This window comes from Chelonoidis abingdonii, chromosome 25, assembly GCF_003597395.2.
Source record: "Chelonoidis abingdonii isolate Lonesome George chromosome 25, CheloAbing_2.0, whole genome shotgun sequence".
In the NCBI taxonomy this organism is placed as follows: Eukaryota; Metazoa; Chordata; order Testudines; family Testudinidae; genus Chelonoidis; species Chelonoidis abingdonii.
In genome coordinates, this window is record NC_133793.1 from 7,113,067 (window position 1) to 7,134,494 (window position 21,428).

The 21,428-nt window shown below is 53.7% G+C and overlaps 2 protein-coding genes across 5 annotated transcripts in view; one reads left to right on the top strand and one right to left on the bottom strand.

Annotated features, from left to right (window-relative positions):
- The window catches only part of NHSL3 (NHS like 3), a 53,011-nt gene extending 46,362 nt beyond the window's left edge, over nt 1-6,649 (top strand). For all 3 annotated transcript variants that reach the window (XM_032787767.2, XM_032787768.2, XM_032787770.2), the window contains exons 6-7: nt 333-3,611; nt 4,394-6,649. In XM_032787767.2, the coding sequence (XP_032643658.1) occupies nt 333-3,610 (3,278 nt within the window). In that variant the 3' untranslated portion in view covers nt 3,611; nt 4,394-6,649. The remainder of the gene's footprint in view (nt 1-332; nt 3,612-4,393) is intronic.
- Nucleotides 6,650-7,616: 967 nt separating this feature from the next.
- YARS1 (tyrosyl-tRNA synthetase 1) lies at nt 7,617-21,418 on the bottom strand. Of its 2 annotated transcripts, none has more exons than XM_032787771.2 (14): nt 21,273-21,418; nt 17,074-17,164; nt 16,207-16,353; nt 15,839-16,014; nt 15,332-15,461; nt 14,824-14,904; nt 14,118-14,210; nt 13,592-13,727; nt 13,134-13,219; nt 12,012-12,147; nt 11,315-11,412; nt 9,909-10,102; nt 9,573-9,714; nt 7,617-8,578 (listed from the first exon to the last, which is right to left on the bottom strand). In XM_032787771.2, exons 2-14 carry the CDS (start codon nt 17,128-17,130, stop codon nt 8,468-8,470), a joined length of 1,587 nt encoding a protein of 528 aa, XP_032643662.1. In that variant the 5' UTR covers nt 17,131-17,164; nt 21,273-21,418; the 3' UTR covers nt 7,617-8,467. The 2 variants fall into 2 exon arrangements, with proteins under 2 accessions (XP_032643662.1, XP_032643663.1); XM_032787772.2 differs by having other exon boundaries at nt 21,300-21,398.
- Between the last annotated feature and the right edge of the window lie 10 nt (nt 21,419-21,428).

Sequence of the window (21,428 nt, forward strand, 5' to 3'; positions counted from 1 at the left end):
CCGCAGGGAGGATCAGAGCATAAGACAAAAGGGACCACCAGAGCCCCTAGTCTGACCTCTGCTACCCAGGATGTCATCACCCCATCCAGCCACTTTACACTCTGACAGCCAGACTCAGACCATGGTATTACAGCCCTCAGGAGTCTGAGCTACTGAGTGTCACAGGGAGAGAATGGGCTGGACTGAGCTGCACCAAGCCCCCGGCCGTGGCCAGCGTTGATTTAAGTGAGTCTTGCCAGCCCGTAGTAACCCCTGTATGCAGTTAGTGAGGGCTGCCTGCCCGCTGGGTTCGGTTCATAATGATACCGGATTTTGCTCCTATCCACCCTCAGGTCTGAGAAACAGTCACGAGCTGAGGAAACGCCCTGGCAGCGTTTCCCCCCAAGATGGCCCCAGACAGGCTGGGAGCCCCCACAGCCTGGCACCCCCCACCTTGGTTAATGGCGGCGAGGCAGACGGTGGCATGATCCACATCCCCACCATCAATGGAAACCTGCAGCCCCCACCGGCCCCCAAGGGCGGCGCCCGTGTATCCCTGCAAGCCCTGGAGGAGGCAGAGTCAGACGCAGCCATCCAGAGGCACATCAACTGTGTCTACTACGACGACACACTGCTGGGGAGGAGGACGGCAGCCAAGCTGTCTCCCTTGCTAAGGCCGAAGTCACTGGCTGTGCCGGGAATGACCACCAACCCCAGCCCTCCCCCGGAGCTTTTTGGCCCTGTTATGTCCATTTCCCCCCAGGCCACCTACATGTCCAAGATCATTCCCAACGCCGTCCTGCCCCCCATGGTGGACGTCATCGCGCTGAGCAGGAGCAGCGTGCGGACACTGAGCCGCTGCAGCCTGGTTTCCTCCAGCCCGGCCTCAGTCCGCTCCCTCACCCGCTTCTCGGAGCCCAGCGCCCGCAGCCGGGAGCACTCCTCCTCGAGCGACAACTGGAGCCACTCCCAGTCCACGGAGACCATCGTATCCGACAGCTCCACCATCTCCTCACAGGGCGGCTCCAACAGCCGTAAGGGCGAGGCTGGGCCACCCAGCGAGGCAGATACAGCAGGCCGGTCTGACACAGACCAGCTTAGTGTCTATAGCGCTGCGAGCTGCACCAACTCCTGTTCCCAGGCCAGGCCTGTCTACACGGCCCATGGCCTGCTGGCGGTGGGGCCGGGGGGCAGCAGCGGCAGGGCCTCACCTGCCTACAGCACCAGCAGCATGGCGGATGGCTCGGACACCGTGAGCGTGAGGAGCGACCGCTCTTCCACACGCAGCGTATCCCTCAGGAAGATGAAGAAGCCGCCTGCGCCCCCTAGGAGGACCCACTCCCTACACCAAAAGGCGCAGCAGCACCAGCAGGCAGCGGGCGAGGGGGGGCAGAAGGTGCTCGGCCTGCCCCCCAGGCCAGATCCCAGACCCCAGCATGAGCCGTGGACACCACATCTGGAGAGCCAGAGCCCCCTGGGTGAGGACGAGGTGTTCTCGCCCTGCTCGCTGAGCGAGACCAGCAGCATCCGCTCCGACAGCCTGGCCTACTCGGCCGACACCAGCTCCCCCGACGTGTCCCGGTGCAGCCCAGTGCCGGGGGAGAAGCTCCGGAGGGAGGTGGAGGGGGTGGCCGTCATCCTCAGGGAGCAGCAGGCCACCCCCAGGCAGAGCTCCCCCGAGGGATTCAAGCGCACCATGTCACCCTCCAGTGGCTACTCGAGTCAGAGCGGCACCCCCACCCTCCCCACCAAAGGGCTTGGCCCTCACGCCTCGTCTCCAGGAAAGAGGAGGCCCCAGCCAAAGAAACCGGAGAGGGTCTGCTCGCTGCAGTCTCCTGCGCTGTCCATCTCCTCCTCACTGACATCCTTGTCCTCCTCCACCTCTGACCCAGCCCCTGAAGAGACTGTGGCACCCCCAGCTGGCCCGGCCCTTTCCTGGCAGAGTAGAATGGACAGGTTTATTATTCCTCCTCACCCCAAGGTCCCGGCCCCTATCTCCCCCCCGCCCACCAAGCCTCAGCAGGCAGCGCCTTCTGTCAGCTCCACTGTCTCCTCCCCTGCCCGAAGCACGGCCAGCCAGAAGCCCTCGGCGCTTCCGAAGCCCAGCAGCAGGTCACCCCCTCCATCTCCTCCACCTCCCTACCATCCTCCTCCACCACCAGTGAAGAAGGCTGAGACAAGACCAGAGGCCCCCCACTCAGAGATTATCCAGGAGGCGCCTCAGGACCCTTCGTGGCCCCCACCTCCCCCCCCAGCGCTGGACGAACAGGATCTGTCCATGGCGGACTTCCCTCCTCCAGATGAGGCCGGCTTCTCCACCCTGCCAGAGCCGCTCCCTGTCACCAGAACCGCAGGGACTTCCTCTGTTGCAGCCCAGCCAGAGCCTGTGGGCTCAGAGCAGCCAGCCAGCCCCAATGCAGCACCCAGAGGGGATGGTCCAGGGGCAGCCTCACTTGCAATCTCCGCCAAAGTGTCCTCAAGGACTCAGCAGCAACAGGGCCCCTTGGCTGGGTCAGCACTGCCAGCTCCCGCCGCGGAGTTGCCCACACCCACCGCCATGTCCCCATCAGCCAGAGCAACGCCTGACTTGCAGTCTGGCCAGGCCAATCCTGCGGTGCCTGCAGCCCCACCTCCCGCACCTGCGGCTCCAGCCCCGCCCACAGCTCTCCAGCCTCAAGCAAGCCTTAAGAAGACAACGAATGGCTCCCAATTGGATCCTAAGAAGGAGCCTGTCACTCGCAGTAAGAGCAACCCCATGCCAAAGGAAGACGCTAACCTCCCCATTGTCACTCCCTCCCTGCTGCAGATGGTGCGCCTGCGCTCGGTCAACGTGGATGGGCATGCGCCGGCTGGCCTGGGCAAGCAGACGCCTGGCCAGAACGGACAGGGCGCTGATGGCGTAGGGAAGCAGCCTCAGCAGGTCCCCCAGAAACCCATCCGCAAGTCCCTGTCCCTCCGGCAGTCCCCTTCTTCCAAAGACACCGTGCCTTTGAACCAACTGCAAAATGCTGTACGGCTGAAGACTTCCACCTTGTCCTCCAGAGACGCCCCAACCTCCAGACTGGTGGACCGGACCAACAGCAACAAGCTGACTCTCCCAGGCCACGCAGCCTCTAGCTCGGAGCACACTACTGGGGATGCCAAGGATGGCCAGGTGTCCCCCATCCACAAATCACCTGCCTCCACCGCCAGCTTCATCTTCGCCAAGAGCTCCAAGAAGCTGGTCATAGAGACCCCATCTTCCCCGGAGGCCCAGGCCGACCTGAAGAGGAACTTGGTAGCTGAGCTGATGAATTTCGCCGGGCAGCGCTCCACAGTCCCAGCAATGACCCAGCAAGGCCAGGTGCCCCCTGGCAAGCCACAAGCACAGAGGAAGTCCAGCAAGATCCCACCACCCATAGCCAGGAAGCCTTCGCTTGGCATGGGGCAGCCTCAGTCACCTGTGAGTCCAAAGCCGCAGGGGGAGGAAGTGCTGAACTGTTCCCTACTAGACAATAAAGCAAAGGCTCCCTTGGCAGAAGAGAACAGGACTAAGAGCGAACTGTCTGTGAACGCGGCCCCCCGAGCCGACAGCAGCAGAGGCGGGCACCTGGCAGGCCCAGCGACACCATCGCAGAATCCCCCTGCATAAGGTACAGAGGGATTGCGGGGGGTAGTTCCCGATAGAAAACACAGGGTGTAACAGGGTACTGTAGGTGCCAGGCAGCTTCTCACCTCTGCCAGTGCACCCCATTCCTGACCTGCAGCCCTGCCAGTGCACCTCACTCCTGACCTGCAGCCCCCATGCCCCCCACTGTAGCTCTCCTCTGGCATAACTCTTCTGCTGCCCTGCACTCACCCTCTCTCTCTACCGGCAGGAACAGGGCTAGAAAACAGACAGAAGATGATGACAGAACCCTCTAGAGAACAGCTTAGTGCTAGGCAGGGATGGTGGGGAGAATCGTGACTGACCTGTCTCCTAAGGCCTGAATCAAAGAGAGACGAGGAACAAACGTAGCCCTGTTAGGATCCCCACTAGCGCCAGCTGTTTGACCCCATCCTTCTGCCTAAACATCAGTTAGTCCAGAAACAACTGGCTCAAAGCTGCTCGGAAACAGGCTGATGTGCTGGGAGGTAACTTCACCTCTTCGGGCGTTCAACAGTGGCTGAGGGGTTTGCACGAGCCCAGGCTGTATCAGTTCAGGCTCTACAGCTTTAGAAACCAGCAGTGAGTGTCAAGTGATGGCTGACACCAAGATCAAACCTGGGGCTTCCAGAGCTAGCAGCATGGGCTAGAGCCCCCAGCTCTGTAACAGGCACATATGTTCCGTGGCTCAGCCAGAGGGGAGCCTGTGACGCTCACTGCCCAGTGGGTCAGCCGGTACTGTGCTGGGCTCAGGATAACCTAACGGGAATCGCTCTCCTTTTCCTGCAGACAAACGGGAAGAGACAGCCTGAAGGATGAAGCTGCTGTGCTTGTGCCCCGACCTACAGGAATACAAATCTCTCTCAGGGACCTGAGCAGGTGGAAGGATGAGCGTGGAGCTGGCACGACTGACTGAATAAAAGGAAGCAAACAGCCTTAGCCTCTGATGGCCTTGATGATATTTATGCAAAAACTGGTGTTGGTTTCACTTTCTTCAATAATACAGCTTTATTTTGCATTTAAAAAAACAAACAAAAAAAACCTCTAAGCCCTGTCCTGGGGTCCAGCACCTCGCCCTTCACCTGTTGGATTTGCTGGTTTTGTTTGTGCAGGAGGGAAGGCTGCAGAGAAGCCGCTGCGAGAAACGTGGGGCGGTGTTTTTATAAGACTATGCTGCACCACCTGAAGCATGGCCTCTTGGCAGGACAGGGGGCAGCATGGGCAGGGAGTTGGCCTGGCTGTGGGCTTGTTTTTTCACGCGCGGAGGATCAGCTCTATTCTCTGCACCTGAGACGGCACAAAATTAAAGCACTTCTTAAAAAGAAGCTGAAGGCACATCCTGAAGGCAATGGACTTGATAGCTGACGCATGGCTGGCCAGCCAAGGAGTTTCTCTGCCGGCTTTGCTGCATGGGATCATCCTGAATGCTACACACCTGATGGCTGACACATGGTTGGCTGGCCAAGGAATTCCTCTGCTGGCTTTGCTGCATGGGATTGTCCTGAATGCTACACACCTGATGGCTGACACATGGTTGGCTGGCCAAGGAATTCCTCTGCTGGCTTTGCTTCTCTGGTGTTCCAGGACATGCAGTGTAGTGCTAGATATGCCCCCGGCTGGCTTTGGAAAGGCACAGCACCAGGCCTGAGGCACATGGAGGCTGGCAGCAGCTTGGCCTAGGTGCAGTAAATGCCTGTCTTGCTGGGTGCCCACCCCAGGCTCAAGGACCACTTCAGTGGCAATGTGGGGGGTGGGGGTGAGTCTGTGCTGAATAGGCCCTGACTGAGAGTGGAAGGGAAATGGGGTTCAGAGCTGTTACAGCAGACAAGCCAGGTAGCTGAGGCCCAGCTCCCTCCTGCCTCAGGCTGCCTGCTGTCCCATCTCTCTAGGGCTGTTACAGGACAGTGGGCAGGCAAGGCCAGGGTGCCAGAGGGGAAGCACTGCCCGAGCCAGGCCGCCAGGGCTCCCCACCGCTACTGCTCAGGCAGGGGAGACGCTCTCATTCCCTGGTGCCAGTGGTAGTGCATAAACACCACAAGGAACTGCCCCCTGCCAGAAAAGCCTCCCCCTAGCTGGGCAAGGGAGCTACCCAAAGGCAGTACTAGGACCCTAGTGTGTTATGGGGGGGCCCTGCCTGACTGGCTCTACTGGCAGGGCCATCCCTTGGTGGTGCTGGGCTCTGAGAATGGGGGAAGGGGCAGGCCAGCAAGGGTTCCTTGGGAAGTTCTTTTTGGGGGTGGGGAGAAGCAGGGCTTAGGAGGATCCCTCTGCCAGTTCTGAGGGTGCTGAACAAATCAGGCTCACGCTGCTTCATGTTACACGCTGCTGAGGCCCAAGCTACAGTGTTAGGGCTGAGGAGCTGGAAAGGGATTTATAGCCACCTGGCAGCCAAGCAAGTGGTTAATCGGGCAGGCAGCCTGCAGTGCCCCTGCCTCAGGGCCCAGCAAAGCTGCTATTAGCCACAAGTGGCCCCTGAGGTGAGCGTTCAGCCCCTTTTCCTTTGGGCTGTTTGAAAGCACAAGCCCCAGGCTGCTGCCCTGTGAGTCTGGGGAGGAATCAGTCATTGCATGTGCTTATCCCTGAGCTGTAACCAGCCAGGACCTGTCTGGGACAGGAGGAAGGGCCTCCCCCCACAGTGCCAGCCTTCTGGATCTCAAGGAGGAGAATCTGGACTCTGAGGCCAGGCCTTAGGGGCCTCTCCAAGTTCCATAACCTCCACCCTGAGAGATTCCACTCCCCTCATGCTCTGTAATTTCAGGGCTGTGCTCTCATCCCAGCCAGGCCCTGTGTGTACAGGGACAGCCCTGGGGAGGGAGGAGAGGTGAGCAGCTTTTCAGATGCCCTGTAGCAGGGAGTGACACTGGATCCTTTAAGCCTGAGTTTTACATTCATCCCTGGTCCCTAGAGCCAGGCACCTTGATTTCTGTTTCTTTAAATGTGGGGTCATGCTTTGATTTCCTTGATTGTAAAAACCATCTGCCTTGAGAAGATGCAGAGTAACCGTTACAAACTCTGTGTCTTTGGTTAAAGATGATGATTGAAACTGGCTGTCTCCTTTGCTTCTTGGCTACCAGCTGGGGGTTTCCCTCCTGGAGGATGGCTGGAGTGACAACAGTGAGACCCTCTATTTACACAACTCCCTCTTCCCCCCAAGCCTGAACAGATGAGTCACCCAGACAGACACACAAGCTGTTTAGTTTTTCACCCTAACAAGGGAGACGTGCCAGAACCTCACTGGAGTCCACTAGGGCCTCAGCTATTGCTTTGACATGGAAGGAGCCCAGGTACCCCCGCTGCAGGGTGGCAGTGTAAAACCCAGAGATAGAGCAGAGGGATGTTTAACCTCACCTGAAGCAGGGATCAAGCAGCTGGCAGGAGACAACTGCCTTGCCCCTCCCAGCTGTCCAAGGGGTTAACCCCCTCACTGCTGAAACCTGTTCAGAGGGACAAATTGCCCAATCCATGCTCATCGTGGAGGTGCTGCAGCCATTCACATGGCTACCCCTTCTGCTCTGCACTGGATAAGGGACCTTAAGATCCACCTGTAGTCATGCTGTTGCTTTCACAGTTCCCCTATCACCATGTGAAAGTAGGAGCAGCCTCTACTGCTGATAAAGGCTCTAGCATCTCCACAGGCAACCAAATCTACTCAGGGCTCAGTAACAGGTGCTAGATCTGAAAGGTGGTACTCGGTGAGGGGAGCCTGGGGAAAGTCAGTGAGTGCAACAGGACAGATATCCACAGCACTAAGAAACCAGCACAGCTGCAACTGGGCTATGGCTCAACAGAGGGAAAGAAGTGACTAGAACTCCCCTCCTGCTCCTAGAGGCAGGTCCCTGCGTGTGCCAGACCTTTCAGGAGGGAGGACTCAGAGCTCCTGGGCTGGCACCTTCACCCAGCTCTACATGCAGGAGTGAGGCTGGCAGGGGTGCTCAGCACAGTTAATCCTGCCCGCACATTCAAAGATCCGGCTGTTGGCTCCAGCAAGACAGTCCCCATCACACACGCCTCAGGCAGTTTCACACTTTATTGACTTCAGATTCAATACTAAAGGGAGAGGATCCCACCTGCAGGTCCATGGGCTGAGCTCCACAACCCTGTCCCTAGGCTTGCAGAGCAGCCCTGCCTGTCTGGAGAGCCTTGCGTGCCCTCCAGAGGCCCAGCCCCCTCATCTTCGCAGTTCAAGCCCTGCACAGATCGCATGGGGGGGCTGAGGCAGATGTAGGGTGACTGTCTTTACATAGGATGTCCCGCAGTCCCTCTTCCCCGTTACAAACTACACAGGTTTGAACGACTATTCTTCCCTGGAATACTTGCATTTAAAATGAGCAGAGCTTTCCAATGGCAGCAGCTTCCAGCCAGCTCTAGTGCAACCTTCAAAGAGGCTGGAATCCACCCAGCCTGTGCTTTTACAAATCATAACTTTACCCCGGCTTCGGACATTTCAGGAGAGCTGCACGTAAGAGGACTCACAGGGGAGACAGACAACAGGTTGCAGCGCTAGCTCCTGCTGGGTGCTCAGGAGCTACATGGTCCCTGAGTCATGCTTGGCCTTCTCCAGAGATCAGCTGGGTGGGAGCAGGTCAACAGCAGCTCGAAGGGAAACAGGCTGCTTCTGGAGGTCAGTTCTCCACCAAAACCTACCCAAGTTCAGTTGCAAGGTGTGAACCGGCTACCACATTTCGCACATTCAGCCTCGAGCCCCAGGAGCTTTGGGCTGAATCTCCCTCACTTAGATGCATGCTGCAGTGGGGTGAGCGTGGCCCTGCGGCGATCATGGTGGAGGTTGGGGGAACAGAACCCAAAATGGAGCAGTGGATGGCAACAGGTGAGGAGAGGACAAGGGGGACGGGCTGGCACTTGTTAACTGATGTTCCCACCCTTCAGGGTTTTACACGAGACATTCCCCAGCCTGGTCATGAAATTCTTCTGCTTCCACTGGGCAACAAAGTCCTCAGAGATCCGGAAGTCAGCCTGGGGAGAGGCAGATGGGGTGACGTGTCAGACTGGCTAGCCAATGCCTGTTCATCCCGATCACACCTGCAGTATGTGGCCTTGGGGCTAGGAATCCTTGTTTGAGGCCCCCACAACCTCCCAAATCCCTGGGCACAGGCACACTGCTCCTGCCAGGCCCCAGGAAGGGATGCCAGCTAATGTCTAACAGGGAATGCTGCCACGTAACTCATTAAGGGCAAAAGGGGCCCTTAACCCTCACTTTAGGCACCAATGGTGAAGCAAAGTGGGGGCACAGGCACTGTTTTCACTAAATGATCTTTGAGTGCTTTCCCAGCAATGCGAGTAGCCTCCTTACCTCTCTACAGGATATCCCACTCCTCATTTTACATTGGGGAAACTGAGGTACACACCAGGAATGTGACTTGCCCAAAGCCATGCAGCAAGTAAGTGGCAGAGCAGAAAACAGAACCCAGGAGTCCTGACTCCCACTCACCCTCTCTGACCACTGGACACTGGCCTTAAGTGGCAACAGCCTGCCAGCTCCTAGGTAACAAGACCCCACTGAGATGGACTGGGTCTAAACAGGTCTCTGCCAATAGCTGCCTTCTTGGCCTCCCCAGGGAGTACAATCACCCCAGCCCCACTGCCAGTTAACTGACAGCTGGCAGATGCCTGGCTAGCCAGGATTAGACAGTGTTGTGCCAGTTGTGTTCATCTTCTCTCCAGGCAGGGGGGATAGAGCACAGGACTGGAGACTCCAGTTCTAGGCTCTGCTCTGCCCTCTGTGTGCCCTCACATGAGGCACACTGCATGAAAGTAACTCAGTCTCCCCACCTGGAAAGAGGGGCGACATCCCCATCTCTCACAGGGGCCATAAAGTGCTGTGAGAGCCTGAAGCTGTGAGAGGGCTGCTGTAGGCTACCTGGGTGAGGAGAGGGCTCCGACTGTAGAGATGGGCCCTGTCCCCAGCAGCAGCCAGTCCCATCGTGGGCAAGAAGCTTCCCCCGCTTACCTGCAACTTCTCAAAGATTCTCTTCTTGGGTTTGAGCTCGTCATCAGGCTGCCCGCTCTCGCAGCCTTCCACATAGACACGCTCCCCTGGGCAGGAACCTGCTGGAGGGTCCAGGGGCTCCACTTGACGGGGCTCTCCCACACTGCGGAGAAACAGGGAGACCAGCTAGCACCTCAAAGAAGGGGCCTGTTCTCCCCGTAGGAGAGCAAAGAGCCAGGGGTCAACAGGCAGCCTGGATGTTGTGAGTGGTGATGGGGGACTAGGCTGTATTCTCCCCTCCTGCCCCATATGGGAAACAAGTTGAAATCCAGCCTCATTATCCCTGCCTCCCCTCACCTGGAAGCACACAGCAGCATGCCCTGGGACTCCACTCCCCTCATCTTCTGGGGCTTCAGGTTGCACAGCAGCACCACCATCCTATCCTGCAGCTGCTCCTTCGGCACAAACTGCACCAGGCCGCTGATCACCGTCCGGGGTTCGGGCTCACCCACGTCAATCTTCTCCAGGTACAGGCTGTCGGCATCAGGGTGCTGCCAATGCAAATGCCAATGCAGGTACAGCTGAGCAGCTGGGAACGGTCATCCCTCGGGAATGGAGGCTGAGAGCACCCATGGCCAGGAAGGTGCTCATGTGGTTTACATATGCACTCCAAATGAGTGCTTGAGTCACTCCATGAGGAAACAAGGCCCCCAGAGCAGCCTCCACTTTTGGATGATCCAAATCCTTATCCCCATTCCTGCCCGCTCATCTCAGGCTAGGAAGAGGCAACTGACAGGTCCAAGAGGGAGAATTTCCCCTGGGGCAATTTCCTTGATAGCTGCTCACCATCAGATGAGATTAATGGGAGCATGTAACACCTGTCTAGCTCATCTAGTCCAGGACCTTAACAGGGACTGATGCTGACTGCTTTTGGGGATAAGTCCCCTCTCTACAATACTATCTCACTAATGAAGAGTTTTGGGGAGCAGAAAATTTCTTCCTGACCCCAGCAGGTGATCATCCAAGGCACTGAAGCATCATGATCACTGGCCCCGGTAATTTGCTTTGATTAGTCCTGTGCTGTGTGACTGCAAAAAGGTTTTCATTCATTAAAGCATCTGATCTTTTTGTTTAAACTAAGTTATTCGCCTCAAAGGTCTTGCAGAAGTGAGTTCCCCAGGTTAACCTTCCTGTGTTAATAGTACAGAGCTGTTAAGGGAGGAGCGTGCTGTCTGGTGGCAGGTCTCACCCCCAGCACCATCTTTGTTCCAACACTCCTCCAATTCAGAGACATCAGTGATCATTTCTAGATCCCCACCTGCCTCGCTCAGCTGCGTTCCAGAGCATGACCATCACTGATGAAAGGTAAGGCCTATTTCCCAGCACCTGGTGAGCTCATTAAGCCTTGATAATTAAACAGCTCTGTGGAAAAAAACTGCCATCTAATATGTTACCAACCCACTGCCCCCTATTCTGGTACCAAGCAGCCCAGAGATGCCATATTGGGATCAGGACTCCTGGTGGACAGGACCCAGTTACTAATCTCATTGCTTCCCAAGCCCAGTCCCTCCTGTATGGGGACTTGCCAGGCACAGGACTCTCAGAAACCTCAGGGAAGAATTGCTGCAAGGTGCTGCTCCTGCAGAGCAAACCCGTTCTGACAAGCCTGGAAGGATTTACTTTCCTTGCAAACCACTGTTTGCCCCCACTTTCTTTGCCATCCCTGCTCTCCTGTCACAGGATCCTTGCTACAGCATTGGTACCTTTTCCACGCTGATCACTTTGCCAACACGGATGTCCAGTTGGGACGGGACCACATCCTCAGGGTTCGAAATCTTGGTGGAGTTTTTCACTGAGGCCTCTGCATGTGCAAAAGAAAGAGTGAGTGAGTAAAACCAGCCTGCCCTGAGAAGAGTTGTGCCCAGCCACAAGGGAAGGTGCATTTGTGGGAGGGGTGCAGGAACTAGGAGAACCTGAACTCTTCTCAGACAAGGGTCACTGTTTCTAGTTTGCCAGCAGCAACCAATTCACATACAAATCAAGCAAATTGCAGCCACCCTCATCTCTAATACAGCCTGTGCGGACCACAGATCCCAGCATGTACTGTTCCAGCTTGACTTCAGCTCCAATAGAAATGGACCACTGCATGCTGGGATCTGTAGTTTCTGGGGTAGGCACATGGCCATAGGTCATTCTTTCATCAGCCCTTGTTGCTGGGGGCAAGCCAAGTCAGATGTGACAGATGGTGGCCAAAGAGAGGCAGGAAGAAGAGCTGCATCAGGCGGTGAGACCAAGGCCTGTATCACCCAGACTCTGAGCCACCCGTGGTCATTGCTGGCAGAATTCAAGTTCCAGAATTTTTTCTGTTTGTTCTTAGCTCCACCAGGAGGACTCATCTCCCTAGCCCAGGCCTTCGTAACAAGGATTCCCCTCCCTTGGAAGCTCATGGCATTCGCTTACTGGATTTAGACAGGTCAGGATATGCTGTGCTGGTCAATTTCTTCAGTTCTGGGGTGTTGAACTTCTCTCTAATGGGGTCAAGCAGCTTGTTCAGAGCCACTTCCACTGAGCTCTTCAGGTCCCCCGGGTGCACAACCTGCCACGTGAATAAAGAAAAGGGTTTGTGGAGGAGATTTTCTCTGGGGTATGGGGAGAAGTGGACTGGAAGGGAGGAGCAGTTTTGTATGACTGTGCCCATTTAGACAAATGTGTCTTTGAAAGCTGTAAGGTGAGTCAGCCAGTGACTTATGCTGTGAGAGTTAATGGGATCACATCCTAAAAAGGACAGGGCTGAGTCACTAGCTGGATGGGAGACCCGTCCCCCAGAGGAATAGCTGGAAGCTGCATGATATGGGGTTGGTGACTCAGCCATGCTCTCCTGGGAGTCAGGGCCACACCCAATGCTCCTTTGTGGTGCTAGGAGGTGCTGTGGCACTGGAAATGTAAAACTGAAGTCCTCACCATTGTAGTTAGAGATCTCATGGTATTTTCCCCTCCCCTGCCAGCAAAGAGCAGGGACATTACCCCACCACCCTGGTCAAATTCTAGCTTTGATAATGACATTCTATCTCCCTCAAACTTCCCTGAGGCTTAAACCGGAACCAGATTCTTCTCCACTTGTTATCCTAAATTGTTGGGCAGTGCTGCTTTGCACCACTGAACAGCCAATGTTTTCCCACCCAGAGATGGCTGCATTTCCCTGTGGGTGATCTGTGTATTGATAAATTTGGAGGCTTCAGAGAGAGGAAAGGTACTGCCAGAAATGGAAGATCATTAACAACTAGACTTACAGACAGGGGATACTGCACTAGCCACTGATTGTCTGGCTGCTCCTGGGTGTAGCTGACTCATATCATCATAGCACCTGCACCACCACACTCACTGGCCCAGAATCTGCCCTCACTGATGCCCCATGCAACCCTACAGACTTACATGTGGTGCAAGAGATCAACATTTTCCCCACTACTCAAAGCCTGTGACAGAGGAAACAGCCTGGGCCTCTCTGCATGCTCCAGGAGTTTTTCCATGCACAAAGCAGTGTGGGCATGAGGAGGTGGATAGCAACCCCCTGCCCTGCGTTACCTCAGTTGCAAAGTCCTTTTCCAGCTCTTCGTAAGTCATGTAGGTTTTGTTTCCTCCCCATTTTGTCTCTCTCAATATCACAAACTCTGTGACACAAGGAGGGTTTAGAAGGTCAGATTAACCGAGCTGAAGACAAATTGCTGAAGCACTGTCCCCACTGGCAACTCTAATAACGCCCCCTCCTCACCTCCCCCCAACAACTGATGAGGGGTATCGCAGCAGGGACCAGAAAAGGTCATGTCGTTGCTATAAGTGGATGGTGTCTCCTTTCTGGCTCTCGGAGAAGTGGAGGCAGTGCCAGGTTCTGGAGCACACAAATGGGTGCCTTGCATTAGGATGCAGAGAAACACATGCTCACTTTCCTGCCTCTTGCCTACATTTAAGCAGCCGTGGCCCAGCAAGGGCTCTGATGAAAGACACTCCCGCCACACACCTCTCCAGGGCATGGAGACAGTCACCTGACTTGAGTGAGAAGAGGACGTGCTTGATGAATGACAGAATGCCGTTGCTCTCCACGTTTCCCGGCTCACAAAATGCCTTCTTCAGTTTCTTCTTCACGTCCTCCTTCCGATCCAGAAGGTCGATCTTCGATTCCTAGGACATGGGAGGAGAAGAGGAGACCTGTGAGCTGAAACCAGAAGCAGGCAGTGCAGCCACTCAGGATCCTGCACTAATTTAGTATCACCCTGGATGCAGAGGAGTGTTACTTTAGCCCAGTTGTAAGGTTCAGAGCTCTGCAGCCAAGCTACCTTCAGTGAACCTGAGGGCGCCTGTCTCTGTTCTGGGGCTCTCAGCATCTTTCCCTACCTCCGCCCTAGAAGAGGCAGGGTGTGCTGGAGTTGGTACCACCTCTCTCAAGCCACCACCAACAGTAAGAAGAGAGGAGGGCTCCTTTCTCAGCCAATGGGGTTCCTACCAGCCCTAAAGGGTTAGACTCCTCGCCCTGCAGAATGCTGCACAGACTGATGTGGTTCATCAACCTACCTCTTCTGAAGAGCTCATCTTGGTGCCTGTCAGCCCCGGAACCATTGGGTTCATCAAATGGAGGCGCTTGGCATAGCCCAAGGAGGGCAGGTACTAGGGAAGGAAAAGGAATTAAAAGTCTTTAAGCATCCTCATCTGAGGAGCAGCTTTCACCATCACTCCCCAGTGCATTCTTCCTCCCTAGCATCTGGGCTCAAGACATCCCCCAATGCAGAAAGTTGGGCTCAAAACATGTTGCTGAATCCCAAGCCCCTCTGCTTGGAGGAGGCTCCATTCTTCAATCAGCCCAGACCCACTCCCAGCACACGCCAGTGGGCAAACTGCAGGGGGGAGCGAGCGGCAGGCACCATTAGACACTGAGAGGGAAGGAAAAGCCATGTCACTGTCACTCGTGCATGCGGCAAGGCCCCAGCTGCAAACATTGACCTGACAGTGCATCCCTGTGAACAGCTACATCAGCAGCCACGGAGCACCAATGGGCAGCAGCAGGAATCTGAAGAGAGGTCTGGGTGACCTCACAGATACTCTGCATTAGACAATGCTGGCCATCCAGCTGCAGGCAGAGTTCACAGAGTCATAGATTATCAGGGTTGGAAGGGACCTAAGGAGGTCATCTAGTCCAACCCCTGCTCAAAGAGACCTGGAACCAGCCACCTGGGGGACCCTCTTGCGTTTCTGGAAGTTCAAAACACTCCCCAGTTCTAACCTTTTCTGCAAAGGTGAAAATCTTCCTCTGATCCACTCCTCCAAACTGAGCATCAACCTTCAAGTACTCCTCATCCAGGGCCTGTGGGGAGAACACACCCACGAGCATGACGCTGCAGCACGAGGACTCCCACACCCCAGCTGACATCAGACTTTTAGCATTCACACCCTAGAAATCCACCCAGCTCTCAGGGCTGGGAATTCCAGCTCCACATGAAAGTGGAATCCCACACCCATCCTGGATACGTAGGGATATTGTGCAACTGGTACAAACACCAGTGAAAACAACCAGCCAAACCTCCATTATATCCATGCACTGCACCGACACCAGGTGAAGTCCTCGAGATTTGGGCTGCACATCAGATACTCATGCTGATTAGCGTGAAAGAAAATCTGCCCTAATCAGCAGTAGGGGGAGGGGGACTGCCATCAGCTTGGTGCATGCATTGCAGCCTTCCAGGGATGGGAATGGGTTCCTTCAGGGTGTCTGCCCCCCTCCCGAAAGGTACCTGCAGTCCTGGGTAGAGCAGACCGCTCAGCAAGGGATGCTCCACTTGCTTCACCACCTCTGCTCCAGCTTTCTTGGCATCGTGCTGCGTGACTAGAGAGGAGAGCCTGTAGACGTCCAATGTGTATTCCCTGCGGGGAGAACAGGTCGATGCTGCTGCTGAAGCCAGACAAATGGAAGCTTCAAACCTTCCTCTTCTATAGCCACCGCACGCAAAGGGGGACACTGGCGGCAGCGGAGAGAAATCAGGTGTGTAGCTATCTTACCCCCCAAACCCCCTTTCCTGAATGACACTGGCTCAGAACAGCCAGATCCCCCAGCTGGCTCAATATCCCACTTGTCTCCCCCACCCCCGGATTCCTTTGTGGAGCTGGTCAGCACGTGAGATAGCCGAGGCTCACTCCTTCCATGCCGCTTGTCCCCTCTCTCTCATAGTAGCCATCAAATCCCACCCCCAGGCAATGGAGGGAACACTCCCTGTGAGAGGAGCAGGCTGCCGCAAGCTCACTTGCTGAGCTGGTAGTCAGTGCCCCGGACGAATTTCAGCTTGTCGAGAGGCACGCCGATGCTCTCCAGCATGGCCTTGATCACGGTCTCGTAGTATTGCGTGCGCAGCTCCAGCAGCTCCCACGGCGCCTTCATGTTGTCTAGGTACGCATGGAGGTCAGCGAACAGGATCGTCACCTGGCACAGAACGGGAGGGGGAGTTGGGCACGTCACGCTGGGTGTTACACAGATAAGAGGTGTTACAGGTTCCTTTCTGCCACCCAGCACGGAGTTGAAGGTATCCCATGCTCCTGACCTCTTTGGGTCTGAAGCTTCCCTTCTCTCTCTTTGTCCTCCCCAAGGTCTCAGCATCTAGGGTAGAGCAGGTACCTCACATCCAGCCTTCAGGAAGTCTGCAATCTTGGACATTGGTACGAAGTAGGCTACATGAGGCTTGCCTGTCGTGGCTGTCCCCCAGTACACCTTCAGATCTCGCTCTTTCAGGATGGTCATCAGCTTATCCTCCCCGAGAACCTCCTGCGAGGAAACCAGAGGCTGCATGTTACACAGCACAACAGACTCAGCATGCCTACTGACCCAGCAGAGACCATGCCAGCCATGGGAGAAGGAACGCAATACACTGGGCTCGTAACTCCAAGAGAGGAAGGATGGTCATCCGGTTAAAACTCTGGATCAGGGGATCTAGGTTTTATACCTGGCTCTCTCTAGCCTTGGGCGAGTTGTTTAGTTTCTCCGTGCCTCAGTTTCCCCTCTCCAGAATAGGGACAATGATCTTTATCGATCTCACTGAGCTGCTGAGTTGATAAATCCATTAGTGACTGTGAGGCACTTGATGAGCATTATGGAAGAGCCAAGAGATAAAGAAAAACCTCTGTAAGGCAGCTCACTATTCTCCCTATACTGCAGCTGGAGAAATGGAGGCACAAAGAGGTTAAGGGGCTTCTCAAGGTCACAGTACGGCAGAGGCAGGAACCAAGCCCAGAAGCGCAGTTACAACAGCAACTCCACAATCATCTACGGAGGGGTGCACAAGGCGCACCCCAATCCTCAGGACACTTCTTAGACTGGGAGCTTTCTGGGGCAAGGACTGGCTTTGTGTACAGCCCCTGGTGCAGTGGGATCCTTGGCATTACCGTAACACAAGTAATAATCATTAGATAAGTAGAGCGAGGCACATATCCCTTTGTATTTCTTGTCTCAGTAACTGGGCAGAGAAGGCCCCCACTCCAGAGGTACCTGTAGGTTCCGGGTGATCAGGTGGCATTTCTCCCTCGGAGTCAGCTCGTCCCCCATTGCGTCAGCCTTTGACCAGTCAAGCTGTTACAAACTGTGATTAAACAGAAGACATGTCACAGGAGGAAAGGGAGGGAGGGGAACCCTCCTGATAGTCATAGGGGGAGGACTCCTAGTGTGGTTTCCCGCTCAGCCAGGGCACAGATCCCACTGCCCCTGCACACAGGGAGAGGCACACACCCTGATGTCCTTGTGTAGTGGGAGGGGAAGCTGTGTGGGGCTCACTTCCCTTGCTGGTCTCTTGGCACAGCTCACTAGAGGGCATGGGCAAGGCACCTGCCCTGGGGCGGTTCAGACTCTGTTAAATATCTATAACCACCTTCTGACCCTGGCAGGGAGGCATCTCTCCCCCCTCCCCACTCACAGAGCGGGGGCAGGCAGGGTTGGATAGTGGGGCACAGAGACTTTCACTCCCCAGCCATCGGTTTGAAACCATAGATTCCAAGGTCATCTAGTCTGATCCCCTATACAGTACAGCCCACAGAACTTCCCCAAAATCATACCTAGAGCAAAGCTTTTAGAAAACACCCAAGCTTGATTTAAAAATTTGTCAGCGATGGAGAATCAATCACGACCCTGGGTGAAACGTTCCAATGGTTAATTACTCTCACTGTTAACAATTTACACCTTATTTCCAGTCTGAATTTGTCTAGTTTCAGCTTCCAGCCATTGGATCATGTTAGACTGACGAGCCCATTATTAAACATTTGTTCCCCATGTAGATAATTACAGATTGTGATCAAGTCTTCCCATAACCTGCTCTTTGTTAAGCTAAGTATATGGAGCTCCTTGAGTCTATCATTAACCCTTTAATCATTCTTGTGGCTCTTTCCTGAACCTTCTCCAATTTATCAACATCCTTCTTGAATCACGGACACCAGACCTGGGCACAGTATTCCAGCAGCGGTCGCATCAATGCCAAATACAGATGCAAAATAACCCCTCCACTCCTACTTGAGAGTCCCCTGTTTATGCATCCCAGGATTGCATCAGCTCTTTTGGCCACAGCTTCACACTAGGAGCTCATATCTAGCTGATTATCCACCGTGACCCTCAAATCTCTTTCAGAGTCATTGCTTCCTGGGATAGAGTTTTCCATCCTGGAATGTGGCCTACACTCTTTGTTCCTAGATGTAGACATTTACATTTAGCCGCATTAAAACACACATTGTTTGCTTGTGCCCAGTTTACCAAGCAATCCAGATTGCTCTGAATCAGTGACCTGCCCTCTTCACTATTTACCTGCTCCCCAATTTGTGTGTTGTTTCATTGATAAAAATGTTAAATAGCATAAGGCCAAGAACCAATCCCTGAGGGACCCTACTGGAAACACACTCCTTTGATGATGATTCCCCGTTTATAATTATATTTTGAAACCATCAGTTAGCAAGTTTTTACTCCATTTAATGTGTGCCACACTAACTTTATATCATTCTAATTTTTTTAATTCAAAATATCGTAGGGTGCTAAGTCAAACACCTTACAGAAGTCTAAGTATCCTGTGTCAACACTATTACCTTTGTCAACCAAACATGTAATCTCATTAAAAAAAGATATCAAGTTATTTTGACAGGCTCTATTTTCCATAAATCCATTGTTGCTTTACATTAATTACATGACTCACTCAATAATGAATTAAAGGAGAATAATGTGTCAGCCACTCCATTACCTTGCCAGGATCAAGGTCAGGCTGACAAGCCTACAATTACCCAGGTCATCCCATTTACTCTTTTTAAAAACTGGCACAACATTAGATTTCTTTCTGTCTTCTGGAACTTCCCCAATGCCCCAAGACTTATTAAAAATCAACATGAACAGTCCAGGGAGACCCTCAGGAAGTTCTTGGATGCAAGATATTGGGACATGCAGATTTAAAAGTGTCTATCCTCCACAGAAACTAATGGAATGCGAAGAGTGTTAGCATCACCAGATGAGAGCATAAGCATCTGTTTCTGTCTCCCTCCCCCCAAAACAGGAATATTTATTGAACATTTTTGCCTTTTCTGTATTATTATTGATAATTCTACCATTTCCATCTAGTAATGGACCAATACCATTGTCAGGATTCTTTTTGTTCCTAATATATTTTAAAAATGTCTCCTTATTGTCCTTAACTCGGCTAGTCATGGATTTCTCCTTGTATCCCTTTACTTTCCTAATCAATTTTGTACAGTTCCCAACTTCTGAATTATATTCATTACTATCAACTTCCCTTCTTCTATATTTTTTTAAACACCTGCCTTTACTTCTCCTCTAAACCAAGATTTTGTTTTTAACCCATTATGGCCTTCTTTCTAGAATATGGATTTTTGGACATCTGGTAAGGTGTTCTTATATGATTCCCAATTATCATTCACTTTTTTCTGATTAAATTCTTCCTTACAGACGATTTGGCTCATAATTGTTTTCAGCTTTGTGATATTGGTCCTGTTAAAGTACCAAGTATATATATTACTGGTTTGGACTTTATTCTACTTGCACATTATAAATGTGATCAAGTCAATATTGCTTGTACTTAAGCCACCATTACTTTTTAGTTCTGTGATCAAAACTAAATCTGTTCACAGCTTTATCTGGTGTGGTCAGATGTTTGGCTACATGTGTGTTCTTTCTGTGTGCTGCCCCAGCTGTGCGCAGCCAGCCAGCACAACAGACCTTGAACGAACCGCTCAATGACACACAAGATCTGTTAATGTTTATGAAGGTGCCAGGCGAAGCACAGTAATAGCACCTGGCGGACTCTACAAGGATACTAAGACATGTAAGCCCATGACAATGGACGCAGCTCACTCAGTGGCAGGGCTTTCCATTCCTCCCTCAACTGGCCAAAGATACTCCTGAGATACATCTTTTACCCTGATATAAACAAGTTACGTACTGTCATCCTGACCTTATCTTTTAGGGGGGTCAGTGTGTTCCTGTTATCCTTGGGGAATGTTTTTGTACCTCCCTGGCGTCGGAATGTTCTGGTACTACTTGATATCGGAATGTGTTTGTGTGAATACTCTGTGACTAGCACTTTTTAGGAATATGTATTTCTGCAATATCAGCCCTGTTCTTGCCAGACTCTGTGAGCAGGTCTTGCCTTATACCAGGCCTCTGATACAAGGGCCTATGTTTCTACTACATCTGGTAAAGCAAGATCTAATAAAGAATTCCTCTGTGTTGGCTTCAACACTTTTTGAGTTATTAAAATTGTCATATATAGTGTTTAGAAATTCCAACGATGCTTTAATACTAGTAGCATGAGACCTCTCCATATGTCACTCAAACTGAAATCCCCCATATGAGTCTGTGATCACACAGCTTTCCCCCCAACACACACATATTATAGATATGGCTGTCCTCCTGTTCCCTTGGGCTATTTGGTGGTCGGTAGCAAACATCAACTAATATCCCACCTTGTGTTTTATCTGATAGAACACTGATCCATGAGCATTTAAGATAATTTTCCTCTGAGTTACCAGGGACTCGGAAACAGCTGATGCCATTACTGACATGGAGTGCCCCTCCCTTTCCAGCCTTCCTAAATAGGTTACTACCATGGATACTAAACATGCCAGTAGCTTGATTCATCCCTCCGGATTTTCAGTACCACCACCGAGGTTGAAATTTACGCTCCTATGAGCGTAATCCCAATGTCTTGTGTTTGTCACCCAGGCTCAGGGTGACCAGATGTCCCGATTTTATAGGGACAGTCCCGATTTGGGGGCCTTTTTCTTATATAGGCTCCTATTACCCCCCAGCCCCGTCCCGATTTTTCACAGTTGCCCTCTGGTCACGCTGGAAACCACGGCTCCGAAAGATGGGGGGGGGGGGGGTTCTTCCTGCCTTGTCCTGTGGTCCTGGATCATGTTGTCTCCGCCATAATAACGGCTGTGGCGGAGCGCTCCCATGCTCCCCCAGGCCAGTGAGCGCGCCCCCCTGGCAGCTCCGGCAGCTGGTCCCGAAGTGGGAGGGGTCCACTAACTCGCAGAGCCCCTCCCGCCGAGCCCGCCAGCGGGGCAGGGCCTGGCGCGAGGGGGTCCCCACGGGGGGGGCAGCCAGGCCGCTACGCCGGGAAGGGGTGGGCCGGGGGGACCCCCCACGGGCGGGGGCTCTATGGGGGGGCTTGGGGAGCCCCCGTGTGACCCCGCCCTTACCGTGACCCGACGCGCTCCGCTGCTCACCCGCGAGGCGCCCCGCTGCCCTGCTCCAGTCGCCGGCGCCGGGTTGCATCAGCTTCGCGCGACGCCTCAGCCGCCCCGGCCGGACCCCGCTTCCGCCGCAGGGACAGGGCGGGGGAGTCGAGCCCAGAG

Bases quoted from the DNA above. Each gene is read 5' to 3' on its own strand.
- YARS1 (XM_032787771.2), bottom strand. From the start codon at position 17,130: ATGGGGGACGAGCTGACTCCGAGGGAGAAATGCCACCTGATCACCCGG. The intron at 15,462-15,838 runs GTGAGCTTGCGG...TTCTCCCCGCAG, and splicing joins ACTGACTACCAGCTCAGCAA to GGAATACACATTGGACGTCT. The intron at 14,211-14,823 runs GTTAGAACTGGG...TTCCTTCCCTAG, and splicing joins TTTTCACCTTTGCAGAAAAG to TACCTGCCCTCCTTGGGCTA.